At 42.9% G+C, this 14,673-nt stretch overlaps 1 protein-coding gene across 1 annotated transcript; it reads right to left on the reverse strand.

Moving 5' to 3' along the window:
- Positions 1 to 4,470: 4,470 nt before the first annotated feature.
- On the reverse strand, positions 4,471 to 11,512 carry LOC121354366 (sulfotransferase 6B1-like). The gene is given in 8 exon segments (XM_041468932.1): positions 4,471 to 4,601; positions 5,397 to 5,553; positions 5,984 to 6,078; positions 6,506 to 6,632; positions 8,489 to 8,543; positions 8,545 to 8,578; positions 9,034 to 9,165; positions 11,311 to 11,512. Coding segments are annotated over 8 exon segments (933 nt in total).
- Between the last annotated feature and the right edge of the window lie 3,161 nt (positions 11,513 to 14,673).

Genomic DNA, 14,673 nt, shown 5'->3' on the forward strand with positions numbered 1-14,673 from the left:
CCCCCCCCCCCCCCCCCCCCAGCCAAACAGACTGTGACTTCCAGCATATCTACACCCACTGCTGTCCAGCATATCTACACCCACTGCTGTCCCTGTCTGGGTATGAGAGAGAGGGATGCTAAATATCAGTGCATGCACAGAATGCTGTGTCTGCCCTGTTCCCTTTCAGTGTCCAGCTAGAGGGTTGCCCTTTTGCCTTTCTGTGCCTGCCTTGCCTTGACTGAAGGGGAAAGTCTTCTGGAGCACGAGGGCATGATCCAGTGGGGACAGAGCCTGCAGCGAGGGCAGATATTAGCAGACGCCTGAAAGAAGCAGAAAATGACAGAGCCAAGTCTTTGAAGCAAGAAATTCTTTCTTAGTGACCCAGAGACAGCAAGTGTGAGGTTGTGCAAGACAGCTGGGTAAATCAGACAGCTTGCTGCCACCAAAAGTGAGTGTTTTGTGCTGTTTCAGAAAGCTGGGGGTGTCTAACAAATAGAAGAGCTTATGCAAAAAAAGGAGCAGACAACTGCAGTCAGAAGCAGGAAGTAAGCCTAGCCTTTGGGGCAGCCATGACCTCAGATTTCGCAGGAATGTTCAGCCTGCGTGGGGCCTGCTGCAACCCAAAATGCCACAAAATGTTGCTGGACTGAGACAAAGAATGTGAAGAGAAAGGTCTGTTGTATTCTTATGTTCTCATTCAGAAGAAACTGAGTTTCTGTATTTTAAACACTTGACTGTTCAAGTTTAGCTAAATGTAAATGTAGATTTTAGAAATTTACAGTCCTCTCAGTGATTAAGGTCTGTCCACTGTAAAAAAAAGGTCTAGTTAGGATCACCTCTAAGCTTTGGACAACTGAAGATCCTTTCACTGTTAGTTTAAAGGTACCCTAGTCTGGATTACTTGGGATTATAGGGAGCAGCTCTGCAAGGAAATTTGAGGGAACATTTGTCTTTGGCAGAGAAGAGGGAAGGTAACAGTAGCCTATGGAGCCACGACTGAAAAAGGATGTGTATCCTTAGTCTTTGTAAATGGCAATTTATCACTTCACATTCAGAATGTATAATCACCCCTTTAAAGCCTACATACAGTCTCAGAAAAGACATTTTGCACAGGAAATTAAAAACTAATCTGTATGAAAATGCTACACGGTTTTAGATCAAATAAAAAAGATTTAGCCTTACTTCGAAAAGGCACAAGCAGGGCAAGATATGAGAATGACTTATCTTCTTAAAGATAAATTTTTCATTATCTTTAACAGGACTGGAAACAAATACGAAGTAAACATTTTACTAGAAAAACATAGTTCAATAAATTGTAGATGAAACGAAATAAAATAAAGGAAGAAGATTTAAAACTGCATGCCTTAGGAAGGGACTTTCATTACAGACAAGGTTTCCAGCTTGTACACTCATAAGACTACATAGACTGAGAGGTCAGAAGAAGGAAATCCTTTAAGTAGGGTAACATCAGATGAGAAACTATAAGATTTCACAAATCAGCAAAGATTGATGACTGTATTTCTATAAGTAAATCCAAAACAACCTGGATGACAACTTTGTGAAAAGGAAAATACAATTGATCAATTTCTGAAAAGAATTTTTTTAAAAATTGGAGGAATCAGTTAAAAGTAAGAGTCTTCACAGATTAAAATGATTTGGGTTCCATCCAAGGCTTTCACTAGTTCTCAGAAGAGTTTCTGTGCAACCATTACCTTGTCTACTAATAACCAAATCCAAGGCTTTTAATCATCAAGAGAGTCTAAGCTCATGTCCCAAGTCATATTGCAATAATTTCCATGAAAACTGTTGTTTAAAAGCCAAAAGTCCTTTCCCTCTGTAGACCTGAAAGTTTGGCTGTATCCCTCTCAGCTTACCCATAATTCACCACCACATCATCTAATTAAGTGAGGTGAATCTAGAGCATATTATATTTAAAATAAGTCACATAAAGCATTTTCTAACACAGTTTTTTAAGATTGGTTGGAAATTTGAGATGCTACAACTCAGACATCAAATTATCACTAAATTACCTATGATATTTATATAAGACAATTTTATACCTTTTCTGTCTGAGAAAAAAAAAAAATCAAGTAGAGCATTTAAGGAGATGTAGTGCAGATCAAATATGAACTCTTTTTTTTCCCCCCCATCAAATGGCCTGCTGTTTCTCTAAGTGATTTGGAGAAAATGTGGAGGTAACCAGTAAACCAAAATGCTGGGACTGAAAGGCATGGGAAGGTAGAGGAAAAGGGTCCGAGAATCTGGATAGCAGGTGAGCCTGTAGCTCCACCCAGCACCAAGAAATTACCTACATCCTGCAATGAAGAAAGCCTATGGAAGCACCCTCTGTCTTCCTCCAGGGAACAACCCCCACTCCTGCTCCTCCACAGAAATCTGAATTCATCAGGGGCTTTGTTGCTGTGTTATGTGCAGACACACAATTCTGTACTGCAGCAACAGACACTTCATCAAGGAAGAAAGACTCACCCATTTTAGGAAAGCTAACTTCATCACTTCTGGTTTACAAGAACTTCAGAGTTTCTAAAGTTTCTGGACTGCTAAGGGCCCTTCAGCTGCAAAAAATCTTTGCAGAAGAAAAAAACAAACCAACAGACCTTAAGATGTCACCTCTTTATCTTAATAAATGTCTTTTGAATATTTCAGTGACTTTTTTTCTATTTCTGATCAGGCTTGTTCCCTTCTTTAACTCTTTGTTCAACTCCTTGCAGACACTGAGATTACACCATGTTTTCTCTTGTCTTGATAGCTTTTTATATCACCATATAGTAAATTTTATAGGGTCTGTACTAAGTAACAGGTAAAAATGTTGATAGTTCCAAAAATTATGGGTCATGGTTGCTTGCCTCTTTTCATCCATGGAAGCCCAGAATAAGAAAAGGTTCTACTCTTCTGGAAACGGAAACCTACAAACTCAGAATCATCAGGTTCAAACAAACCTACCTCTCCACACAGAGCTTTTTTGCATGTGCAGCTCTTGCACAGACATTTAGAAAATCTGCCTGGGAAGCATGCTTTGAGTGGCCCTTCAGAGCTGAATCTGCATCACTTCCCATTATCCCTGTCACACAGACAAGGGCACAGGGCATGGCAGCCAGAGCACATCCCACTGTCCAGCCAGGTGCACAACAGCCAGGGGCACTTGGGCAGCCCCAGCCCAGGCATCGGACACTCTCCTGGGGGAGGTGATGGGCTGAGGATTGGTCAGGATGTGAGTCTGTGGATGGGTCCAGCTTGGCAGGGCCAGTGGACAGGCAGGGCAGACTCTGAGGAGCTGAAGCCTGACCCTGCTGCACCATCACTGGAAAAGGGGCTGACAGCCTGGAGCAGGGGTTGGTATGGAGCCCTGGACCATGGGCAGGGTAGGGGTAGTCCCGAGGAGCTGTTCAGGGACAGTCGGCACTTTGACAGTGACTTAAGAATTACCCAGTTTTGTTAATTACATTTGTGGTTTCTGTTTGATCAGTATTTAATCTTAGTTCAGTGTAAGAGTCCTGCTGGTAAATCTACCTAGGAATATGGCAGAGGAACCCCTCTTCCAAGGAACCAAATTCCATTTGCCAGACAGACACCTCCTTGGCTTTTGTGGCATCCTACAAGACTAGTTGTGACAAGGGTGATGAGACAAGGTTGTGACATTCTGCATAGATGTAGCAAAGACATCGACATCAGCAAGGAGGGTGTGGAAAACACACCTATGTAGCATAAGTGTATCTATTGTCAAATAAATGCCACACTCATAGTTTAGCTAGTTTAGCTTAGGATCATCAAGGGGCTTCTTTCCTTCAGTCCTCCCATTTGAATGTTGTGGTTCTTCCTACTTGCCACTTCCCAGGGAGTCCAACAGGAGCAAAACCCTCCAAAAAGCACATAGCTGTTCGTTACTTAAGAGTTCATGGCTCTTTGAGCTTGAGAAGTTCCACCCTTTGCCATACCAATGTGTGAAGTTTGCCAAAGTGTCAAAGGCCTTTCTGACCTGCCAACACCGTGGCAGCTATGATGAATCTAAACTCAGACTAACATATTCTACCTATTCTACAGACATTTGGTAGTTCAGACCCACACCATATATCCATGTCAAGTCCACTCTGTGCCAGAGGAGAGGCTCTGTGTTGATCCCTCTCTCTCACCAACAAGACCTGCAGGGGCCTCATTCATCATTTCAGGCCAAGAAGCAGAGACAGGGATGCCACCAGACTAGTGTCATGATGTCTGTTCACCATCTCCCTTCTGAAAGGATGCTGGGCATTCACTTGAGGCATACACACATTTTATTTGGTTACGTCAACCAAAGCACAAGGTCTAGACCCCAGACACACCTAAGAATTACCTACCAAATTCTTGGAGGTACCAGGTAGTTCTCAGAGGGATTTCTCTCTTCTCTCGTGGGAAGGAAAAATGGGGACTATCCACCTTTGGAGAATCACCTTCGGAACATGACTTACTGTTATGCTATTCATCTGCTTATTTTCAGGCCTTGCAGTACACATCATATTTTATCTTTGCTGCTATCTTTGTTCCTCCTAAGGAATCTTGAAATTTCCAGTCCATTTCTTCATGCTGAGCTTTAGAGAAGATGTCTCTCCAGTTTCCAACAACCCCTGTGTATGAGTACCAAAACCCGAAGGGAGATGCTCTAGAGAGAAAATAATATCTAGGCAGCAGTGGGGCAGAGTCATTGACTACACAAGTCAGGAAAGATCACATTAATTTTCCTGAGAGGTCTGATTGCCTGGGAGAGGAAAGATATCAAAGATCAGAAGCAAAGGCTGCAGCCAGACAACAGGGAGCATTGCTGCTTAGCTACCTGCAAGTGCTCCCTCCCCAGAAGGGGATTTCCAAGGTGACTTCATGAAGCTTTTACACAGAAAAAGGGGAATCTGGTTTTCTCACAAGGGAAAGCTCATTCATGAATTACTTCCTCTGAAGGAAGAAACTTTTTTGTGGTAGGTGGTATAGAGGAGTGGTGAAAGAAACGGATTTTAAAAAGCCCATGTTTGCAATACAAAGAAACCAAAGACTCTTGAGGTCGTGGGGAGCTCCACTGACATGTCCATTGAGAGGAGACATATAAAGCTCTTGCTGAGTGCGTAACAGGAAGATGCCAGTGCCGGTCCTCACCTTGGCACCTCACTTACCTAAATAACCAGGGCCGCTACAGAAAAAGACAGCAACACTAAAGCAGTGACTGAGGACATTAAGACTGGCACTCTGATAGAGCTTCTCACAAACAACCCCCAAATCCTGTGCACAGCAGAAGCTTTCTGTACAGGTGGCACCACAGTAGAGAACTCACCCAGACAGTCCAATGAGTTCATGGCTAAGTAAAGTGACATGCTTGAAACTCCTTCTGGAGTTCTCCTTCCAAAGGTAGGTCTCCATTTGCAGAGACTTACCTTTGTGGAAGAGGATGTCCCCAGACTTTCCATGGGTTTCACTGGATTTATCTTTCATAGATTTGAAACTGATCTTCCTGGCAATTCTGGAAAAATCTTCCTCACACAGGGAAAATCCAAAGAAGGAAGCAATCTTTTTCATCCCCAGTATTGGGTCCTCTCCAAAGGAACGTAGCACAGAGGTGGGACCAAGAGATTTGACACTGTGGCTGTGGAATGGAGCCAGCACCCTGTGGGAAGCCCAGCAGGGGAAGCTCTCTCGCAATGTCACCAAGGAATTCCAAGAGCTCTAACAGAAAACCCTTCAGGCCAGGAAACCTACACATTCTGGCCCCAGTTTCAAGGCGTTTTCTTCTTTCCCAAAATCTGTGCCTCTACCAGATAAAACTTGTTTCACAAATAGGCAAGGCTATCCTCCTCCTGACATCCATGGGCTTGCCCCAAACATAAATGAGTAATTCAGAAAGGCACATCCTTCTAAAGGGGCAGACAGACTTGGCCCAAGAGTTTCTACTTTCCCACACCCATACATACCAGGAGGGATACACAGCACACTCATCAAGGAAAAGCTGGGTGAAATGCCACACCTCTTTGAGTTCCTCGTAGCTTATTGTCATGATCCTCTCATTGTCAATGTATTTGTTCCATTCCACTAGGTGGTCAAAGTAGGATCCCCAGGCCACTGCAAACAAAGACGAGGCATAACTGTCTAGAGTACTCCCCAATACAAACCCTTAACCAAATCAGAGGAATCAGCCCAGACAGCTTTCTAAGTGTGGCTTTCAAATGGTGAAGGGGTGACCAGCTCAACATGTCTGTTCTTTCTCCTGAGGTCAGTGCAGCATGGCCAAGGTCTGTCCACTTGATACAGCAAACCACAAGCTCTGTTGTGGGAATGGAAAAGTTAGGCTAAAGCTTTCTCATGATCTGTCCATTTTAAGTGAGAGACAAAACTGATTCTCTGGTACTCTGTTTCTGCCATAACAGGGGCCTGTCTGCCTGTTCTGGAAGTGCCTTGGTAAGGTATGTCACAGAAGGATTCCCATGCACAAGGCCCTGTGTATGCCACTCATGTTAGGAGAAATGCCAGAGGATGTAGGGCAAAGTACATTTTCCATTCATGAAGTCTGCAAAGTACTCATCCCAGGGGGCAAAGGATGGCATCACTGGTAGGTTGTTGCAGAAGTGGTAATAGAAGACAGCTGTGTCCTTGGGGTTCTGAACTAGCACAAGGATCTAGAGGAAGAAAACACATCTTTTGACTGATCAAAATGCCATCTTCTTGACATGTCACATAGAGTCATTGAATCACAGAATCATTTAGGTCATCAAGTCTAACCATTAACCAAGCACTACCAAGTCCATCGCTAAACCATGTCCGGAAGTACCAGATCTACATTTTTTTAAAAATATCTTCAGGAGCAATGACTCAAACATTTCCCTGGCAGCCAGTAATGCTCAGCAACCCTTTCTATGAAGAAATTTTTTCTCATATCCAGATCCAAACCTCCCTCAGTGCAACTTGAGGCCATTTCCTTTTGGCCTGTCACTCATTACTCAGAGAAGAGACCAAGCTCCACCTAGGTATAACCTCCCTTCAGGTGGCAAGGTGCTCCCTGAGCCTCCTTTTCTCCAGGCTAAACAACCCCAGCTCCCTCAGCTACTTCTCCTAAGACTTATGCTCCAAACCCTTCATCAGCTCCAGTGCCTTTCTCTGGACACACTCCAGGACCTCAGTGTCCTCCTTGTAGTGAGAGGCCCAAAACTAGACACAGTGCTCAAGGTGTGTCACTTACCAGTGCCAGGTACATGGGGACAATCACTACCCTGGTCCTGCTGACCACACTGTTATTGATCCACGCCAGGATGCCACTGGCTTTCTTGTCCACTCAGGCACAGTTCAGGCTCATGTTCAGCCACTGTCAACCAGCACCCGCAGGTCCTTTTCCACTGGGCAGCTTTCTAGCCACTCTGCCCCCAGTCTTTACTGTTGCATAGAATTGTTGTGACCCCCATTTTGTAGGACCCAATACATATCTTATTTAACTTCATACAATTGGCCTCAGCCCATTATCTGTTCAAATCCCTCTGCAGAGCCTCCTATCCTCCAGCAAATCAACACTCCCGCTCAACTTGGTGCTGTCTGCAAGCTTACTTGTCCACTAAAATGCACCAGACCATCCAATTCTGGTCTAATTCCTTTTCTTGAGTAAGAAATCAGAGCTTTGGAAGATCACTTGTTGCTAATCTAAGCTTCAGGCTGAAAACAAGAAGCTTTTCAGTGATTCCCTCAAGACAGTTCTGACCTAGTTCCAATCCAGACAAATTAGTTCATTATCTACTGAACAAAAGAGCCACAAACAGTCCCTAGATGTACCCTAGTTTCTCTCTGCAGTAATTCCCATCTAAGATTATCTTGGCCACACAGCCTGTGGTGGGCTTTCCACAGGTACCCTGGTTTTGAAGGCAAGTTAAACCAGACAGAATTACTCCTTGCCTTGCTTAGGTTTCTACCACCAACCTGGAGGCATCTTTCTGAAGGAGATCTGAAAGGACAGTGACACTCAGCAACAAGCCCACCAACAGCCAGCAAAGCTGCATGTGGATGCCATGGGACAGACAGAGAGAAACAGCAAGCATTTCTCACAGCAGCTTTTGAGAACTTTCAGGGAGTTGTAAGGATGTGATAACTTGTTAGTATAAACAATCTGCAGGTGGTGTTTTTCTACTTCGTCTTTCTGTTCTTTTCAAGGACAGTGTATGAGGAAGGTGTTTTTATTAACTAGCCAATCAAACAGAATGTATGATACCACTCTAGATAAACCACGTGGTTCTCTTGAAAAAGCCTTCTTTGCTCTTTCTACAATACTGCCTGTTGCCTGTTCCTGTGTCATTCTCGGCGCAAGAGTGACAGCTGCAGCTGGAAGAGGATCTTTGTTCACAGTCTTGGCACACAGAGCTGTCTCTTCAACCTTGTAAATGTGGCTGTGTATTGGCCAGCTCAGGTGAAAATGCAGAAAAGACATCTCACACAGAGGAAAGCTAATTTAGGATGGAAAGACTTTGCAGTGTGCTGCAAAGAGAAGACTCACCTTAGCCTTGCTTTGGAGAATGGATGGAGGCAGGAGATCAGATGGGTTACTTCCTTCTTCTGGAAGGAAGCTGCTTCATCCTCTTTAAAAAAAGTGAGAAAAAATGTGACAAGACAGAAGTAGCTTATTCAGTGAGTTGTGCCTGTTCAGTTATTGCAGGCTATAAGAAAAGGTGAGACCAGAGATGTATCTTATCCCTTTGAAAACCCACAGGGATGCACCGGTGGTGTAGGCTTCTGCCAGCCTCTCCCACCAAGCACCGTTTCACATGACACAGGCCTAAAAACAGGACACGCTCAAAAAAGGTATTACTAATCAAACTTTTTAGGTCAATGACAGGAGGACCCTCTGCCTTGTCAGCCCTGTCTCGCATCTGAGGCCCTTGTGTTGGGACACCAGAGGCACTAGCATGTTACTTCTGCAGACCGTAGCTGTTGTTAAGGCTCTAGGTTCTCCATTACCTCGGAGATCAGCCTTGTCTTTCAGCTATTACTACCTGTAAGAAGAGTGGGGACAGTATTTTCAGTTCCTGCTTATCTCATCTGTCCCAGGATCCCCAAATTCTAGACGCTGAAATGTCTCTAGCTTCTTTTCAGCATTTATTCTCTCTTTCCTTTCCTCTTCTGTATATTTGGCATCTGCCAACTCCTTCACCATTTGTTCAAGCCAATTGGTTCCTGAAAGGATAAAGACACCAGTAGGATATCCATTCCACTTCACTTTTTCATGTAAACCTGACCGATGGTATGCTGTCAAACTGGTTTCAAGTGAACCAGTTTGGTTCAGTGTTGTACTTTAACCTTTCAACAAGTGTGTGCACTGGTATTCACTGCAACGGAATTAATTTTCCCCATAGTAGCTGGTATGGAGCTCTGTGTCGAATTTGTGCTGAAAACAATGTTGGTAACACATTAGTTAGTGCTAGGCAGTAATTACACAGTGTCAGGGCCTCCTCTGATTCTCACACTGAGCTGCCAGAGAGTAGGCTGCAGGTGCACAAGAAATTAAAAGGGGACACAGATGGGACAGCTGATCCCAACTGACCCAAGGAGTATTCTATTCCATATGGAGTCATGCTCAGCAATAAAATTTGAGGGAAGAAGGAGGAAAGAGAGATGCTGAGAGCTAAGGCACTTGTCTTACCATGTCACCATCATGGGTGAGGGAGCCCTGAGACAGCTGAACATTTGACTGCCGGAAGGGTAGAATGAATTCCTTACTTTGCTTTGCTTGCACACATAGCTCTTGCTTTACATATTTAACTGTCTTTATTTCAACCCATGACTCCTCTCACTCTGTTTCTCTCCCTCATAGCCTTGCAGGTGAAAGAGTGAGTGGCCCTGTGGGGCCACTGAGTTGAGCTGTGAGTTGCCAGCTGAGGGTAAATCACGGCCTTGGTTAATAATCAGCAAGGGTGTGCCTATGGTCAACAGGGGCAGAGCTGTTAAGCAGCTATTGTGGAGTGCTACCCTGCTTGCTTCAGGGTCACATCACATCCCTTGGTAGAAGCAGAAGCAGACCTCTATTGCTTTTTTCAACTTCTCTACTTTTTGGTTACCTCACACTACTGCCTGTGGAAATTACTCAAGAGCTGTGTGGCTCCTAGCACTGGGCCAACTGTGTCATACCTTTTCTGTTTCTGCTTTCCTTCCACAGCGCTGTCTTTGGGAACACTCTGTTCCCTCTTCCCAACCAGCTTCAATTTATGGTCTCCTCACTACTGACACAGTTTGGTCCCATTCACAATTCCCAGCTAGGCTTCTGTAACTGGCAGCACAAGGGTCATCAGCCAAGCCACCAGACCATCACGCTCCTGACACCATCTTTGCACCAGACTTGGTTGTCTTGGCTTCTGCAGCCTGGGAGAAACGGTGCAGGAGGATCTGGGTTCAGAGAACAAAATCTCAGTTTTCAACTAACACCTCCTGCAGTGTTTAGGTGGATCCTCATACATATAAACTAGTTCTGCTTCTGTACAGCTCTAGAGGCTGCACACAAAGATGATGTGATAAGGATCCTCTTTTTCTGCAAATTACATATTAAGATATTTCTGTAAAGCCAATAGGGAAAAAAATTAAGGATTCTGAAAGGTCCAGAGTAAAAGAGAGAGAAAATGTGTAAAACTCCTCGTGGCATTCATGTCTTTCCCTCCATTTAGATACAAAGGAAAGGATATGATTATCCTGCTTTAGTTGGCACTAGTGTGTTCACCATTTGAATACTGTGTGCAGTTCCTAGACTGAAGCACAAATGATTTTGAGAATGTGGGGAAAGTCTTGTTGAATTTCCATTAAACTGCTGGGAGCTGGAGCAAATGAACTACATAGAAAGGCTTGGTTTGCTCAGGCTGGAGATAGAATAAAAAAGGCATGGGACACACTCACTGCAGTCTTCCACTACTGCACGTATTAATGAAAATGGAGACTCTCACAACAAGGGTATGTCCAACAGCATTGGTGTGAAAACCAACCAATAAAAACCCAACCCCCAAAAAAACCACTATTGTGGGAAAACACTGCAAAAGATTTCAATGGATGGTGAACCTCCATCCTCAGAAGTTTCAAAACCCTTGTGGACAAGGCCTTGAGCAACCAAACCTAACTTGGGATGCTAGGTCTTTCCCCTGCTTTGAGCAGGGGGTTGCATTATTTGAGCTCCAGATATGCCTTACAACTTAAATTCATGATTCTTTGAAGTCTGATGCCATCATATGATTTTCTAATGAATTCTTGCTGTTAAGAATTCTTGTGTTAAGCGATGGCATTAAATAATCAACTTCAGGACTGTAGCACTGTGTACTTGACTACTGATCAAGAAAACACCTTATTTAGGATAACCTGCTAGAATCACATCATCACTCCTGGCTTCAAAGGATTTCAGAGCTTCCAAAGTCTGCGGGCTGCTAATTGTAACGGGGTATAAAATACCTCTGTAGGAAAACGGCATGTCTTCTGGGACCATCCTGTCACCCTCTGAAAAACATTTGTCCACTAGTTCAATGATTCTTTCACTGTTTCTGGTCATGTCTGTATCCCTGTGTAAATCTACCCAAAGAGACACAGGTTGTCTTTCCACAATGCAGAAAAGCTTTATGTAACATGAGTAAATAGAACAGGGTGTTCACTCAGGGGTGAAGGTGCAAGTCACTGATTAACTCTGTACTCTGTTAAAATCTTTTGACATTACAGAACTCCATGAAGACTGACAAGAGTGACCTATGGCCTTTGCTACAACTAATACTAGGAAGAGGAACTATTGGGGCAACAACTAGTAGGAATAAAAATGTTAAATTAAACAAAAGAAACACCTGTAAAGGATATTTCCTGAAATAATTATTGATTTGGAAATGAACTAGGGAAAGGACATGAGGTGGAAGATGGGTTAATATAATTTTTCTGGTTTATTCATTCCCTTTAGAAGAAACAGACAAAAATGCAGTATAAACATAATTTTCAGTGGAAATTTCTCTTTTCAGGCATCACAGGAAACAAAAGAGACTAGACCAAAAAGAAAGATACTTTTTCTTTTTTTTTTTTTTTTTTATAATTGGTAAAACCTAGAAGTAATAAATTTTGACAGCCACTGCTATTGTGTCAATTACGTGTTACCTTCAAAACAGATTCCCAAGTTTTTCTAAATTGATTCTCATACTCACTAGCTGCATCTCTGCTCACTTTTTACTCCCTCAAAAGGTCACTCATCCATCGTTTCCTTGCCTACATTCGTTTTTGATATAGCAGCTTGCCTTTTCCATCCTTCCTTCTTCCACCTCCTTACCCCATTGAATGCAAAGACCCACCTGGTATCTCAAATGGAGCAAAAGCACATGAGGTATTACTGCTCTGAATAGCTCTGTCCTTCGGAGTGAGATTGTTAAGGGCACAAAGGGACTGAATTCAAGCCTTGGGATGACACAGGAGAGGATAAAACTGCAGAATCAGGTCATGCTCTGCTTCCCAACCAGATCAGCAAGACCAGAATAAGATCTGAGCCTTTTTGTTCTAGCACTGTCATGGTGTTAGTCCTTGCTAAGTGTGATTCCTCAGGTGTTTTTATGCCAGCTGCTGCCTGACAGATTTACCCCCATCAAGTACCTGTTCCTTTGGCTTCCCTTTTCTAAATACAGAGTTCTACGTTTACCTTTACTACATTTTGTGTTCCCTAATCTTCTCAATATGTTATGTTTCAAACTGTTTTGCCATTTTTCCTGTTACTTTCAGCCCTCTCTTCTGATCCCCATGCTTAAAAGCCAGTCATTTATGATGCATGATATTAGTCTGCCCAGCAGTGTTAAAACAAAACTGAATATGATCAGGACTCACCACTAAAAGAGATTGCTTTAATTGCCCTCCCAATTTTGCTGTCAACCAGTATATGCAGTGTGACCATAAGCATACTATTGCAACCAAGTTTGAAATATCGTGTTTTCTGCCGGGCTGTTGGGGTCCACTCCGGCTAGCTATAGACCCCTGCCCACACAATATTTCATAGATGAAGGTAAAAGACTGAGAAGCGCTCTTCTCCACGTGGGAAACATTCTCCTTTAGTTCAAGAGACACACCAGGTGGACAAATCCACGGGAGAAAGAGGGCATTCCCTGGTGGCAGGGAACTTTTATACCCCTGGGAACGGGGACAGAGGAAGAGGTCTACAGCCAATGGGATACCAGTGAGGAGTGGCGAGAGGAGGACCTCTTCACGCAGGAAGAGACCACCAGGGGGCCTTGGGGTGGGTGAGGGAAAGACCATGTGCTGGGGGAAAAGGGATAACAAACCATGTGATATAAGCTATATAGTGCAATATAAAACTATTCTGTGGAAATTCCTAATCACCCAGTGTAAAAGAACAACTAAATAAACTAGTGCACGACAACACAAGTTCATAATATCCATGGAAAGAAGTGGATATTCCTGAAACTACTGATGCTGCCGACTATTGCTGCTTCTAAATGCCCTTTATTGCTTTTGTATTAATTTCTATAGTCTACTTTCAGTACTTTCATTTCTATAACCAATGTTTATACATTGCCATCTCCTCATATATTTCTGTCTCTTTAGTCACATAATTTCAGGCCCTCCCCAATCCTCACCTCTTGTATTTTCTGTCAGTGGCTCATTCAAGGGGTAAGTAACATTAAGGAGGATCACCAACTTATTTAAAAATATTTATATTTACTATTTCATTTTCTTCAAAATGTTCCATGGTCAGTTGCTTTGTTATTTTTGCTACTATATTTCTATGTATCGAGTTAAGATGACTATTCTATTTTGATTAATCCTTCACAAGTTTTTAAACACTGCTATTATGCATGTTCTCCAGGAAACTGGAACCTTTCTGGTTGCTTATAGATAATTTATAGCTGTTCAAAGATGCCTTGCCACAGACTTTCTGCTGCTCTGCTTTTGAATCCATTCATTTCTTTTCTAAATATTCTAAGTATTACTTCTAGCATTCCAATTTCTTTACAACATTCTGCATGTCCACTTATGTCCAGGCAGAACCAACCAGCTTTAGAAGAGCGAAACAAAAAATCTTTGAATATTTCATTCTTTCGATTTGCAGAATAAAACTACAAAACTTGTACAAGTTGTAAAACCAATATGATTTATTTCATAAAATGGACATATGCTCCCCAAGGACATGTGCACCCCTGAAAATTCCTGAGTCTACTTTATCCCCTATTGGTTTCTCTGGGTCTGGATTGAAGGTACTTGAGACGGTAGTTCATGTTCAGACTCAGGTGTTTATTATTTCTTATCAGTAAAACAGTCTCACAACTGTGAGTTCAGCAGCTTTTCATTAGAAGGCACAAAATGGTTAACAATCTCTTGTTACAAGGTCTTTTAAGACTAAACTATCCAATTAAGAACTGACACCTAGATTATTTTCCCTTTTAACTCAATAACTGATCCCAAACAGCCTGCAATGCAGACTTTTCTGCCCAATTACAAAATGCCACCCAAACCCATGAGGAAGAAAGAAGTATGAAGAAACCCAGGACAACACCCTGTGCCCTCCATCTTGCTCCCATCCACAACATACTAAAAATACCAAAACCTAAACTTCTCACCAAGTGATGCACCTACACTACACTCTATAATCTATTTCACAGTTTTGTGGATTATAGTCTACCATGAAGTCTAGGAAACTTTCTCCATGAATGAGGGTTAAAGTCAGAGCTCCCC

Source organism: Pyrgilauda ruficollis, unplaced genomic scaffold (genome assembly GCF_017590135.1).
Source record: "Pyrgilauda ruficollis isolate IOZ18807 unplaced genomic scaffold, ASM1759013v1 scaffold101, whole genome shotgun sequence".
NCBI lineage: Eukaryota > Metazoa > Chordata > Aves > Passeriformes > Passeridae > Pyrgilauda > Pyrgilauda ruficollis.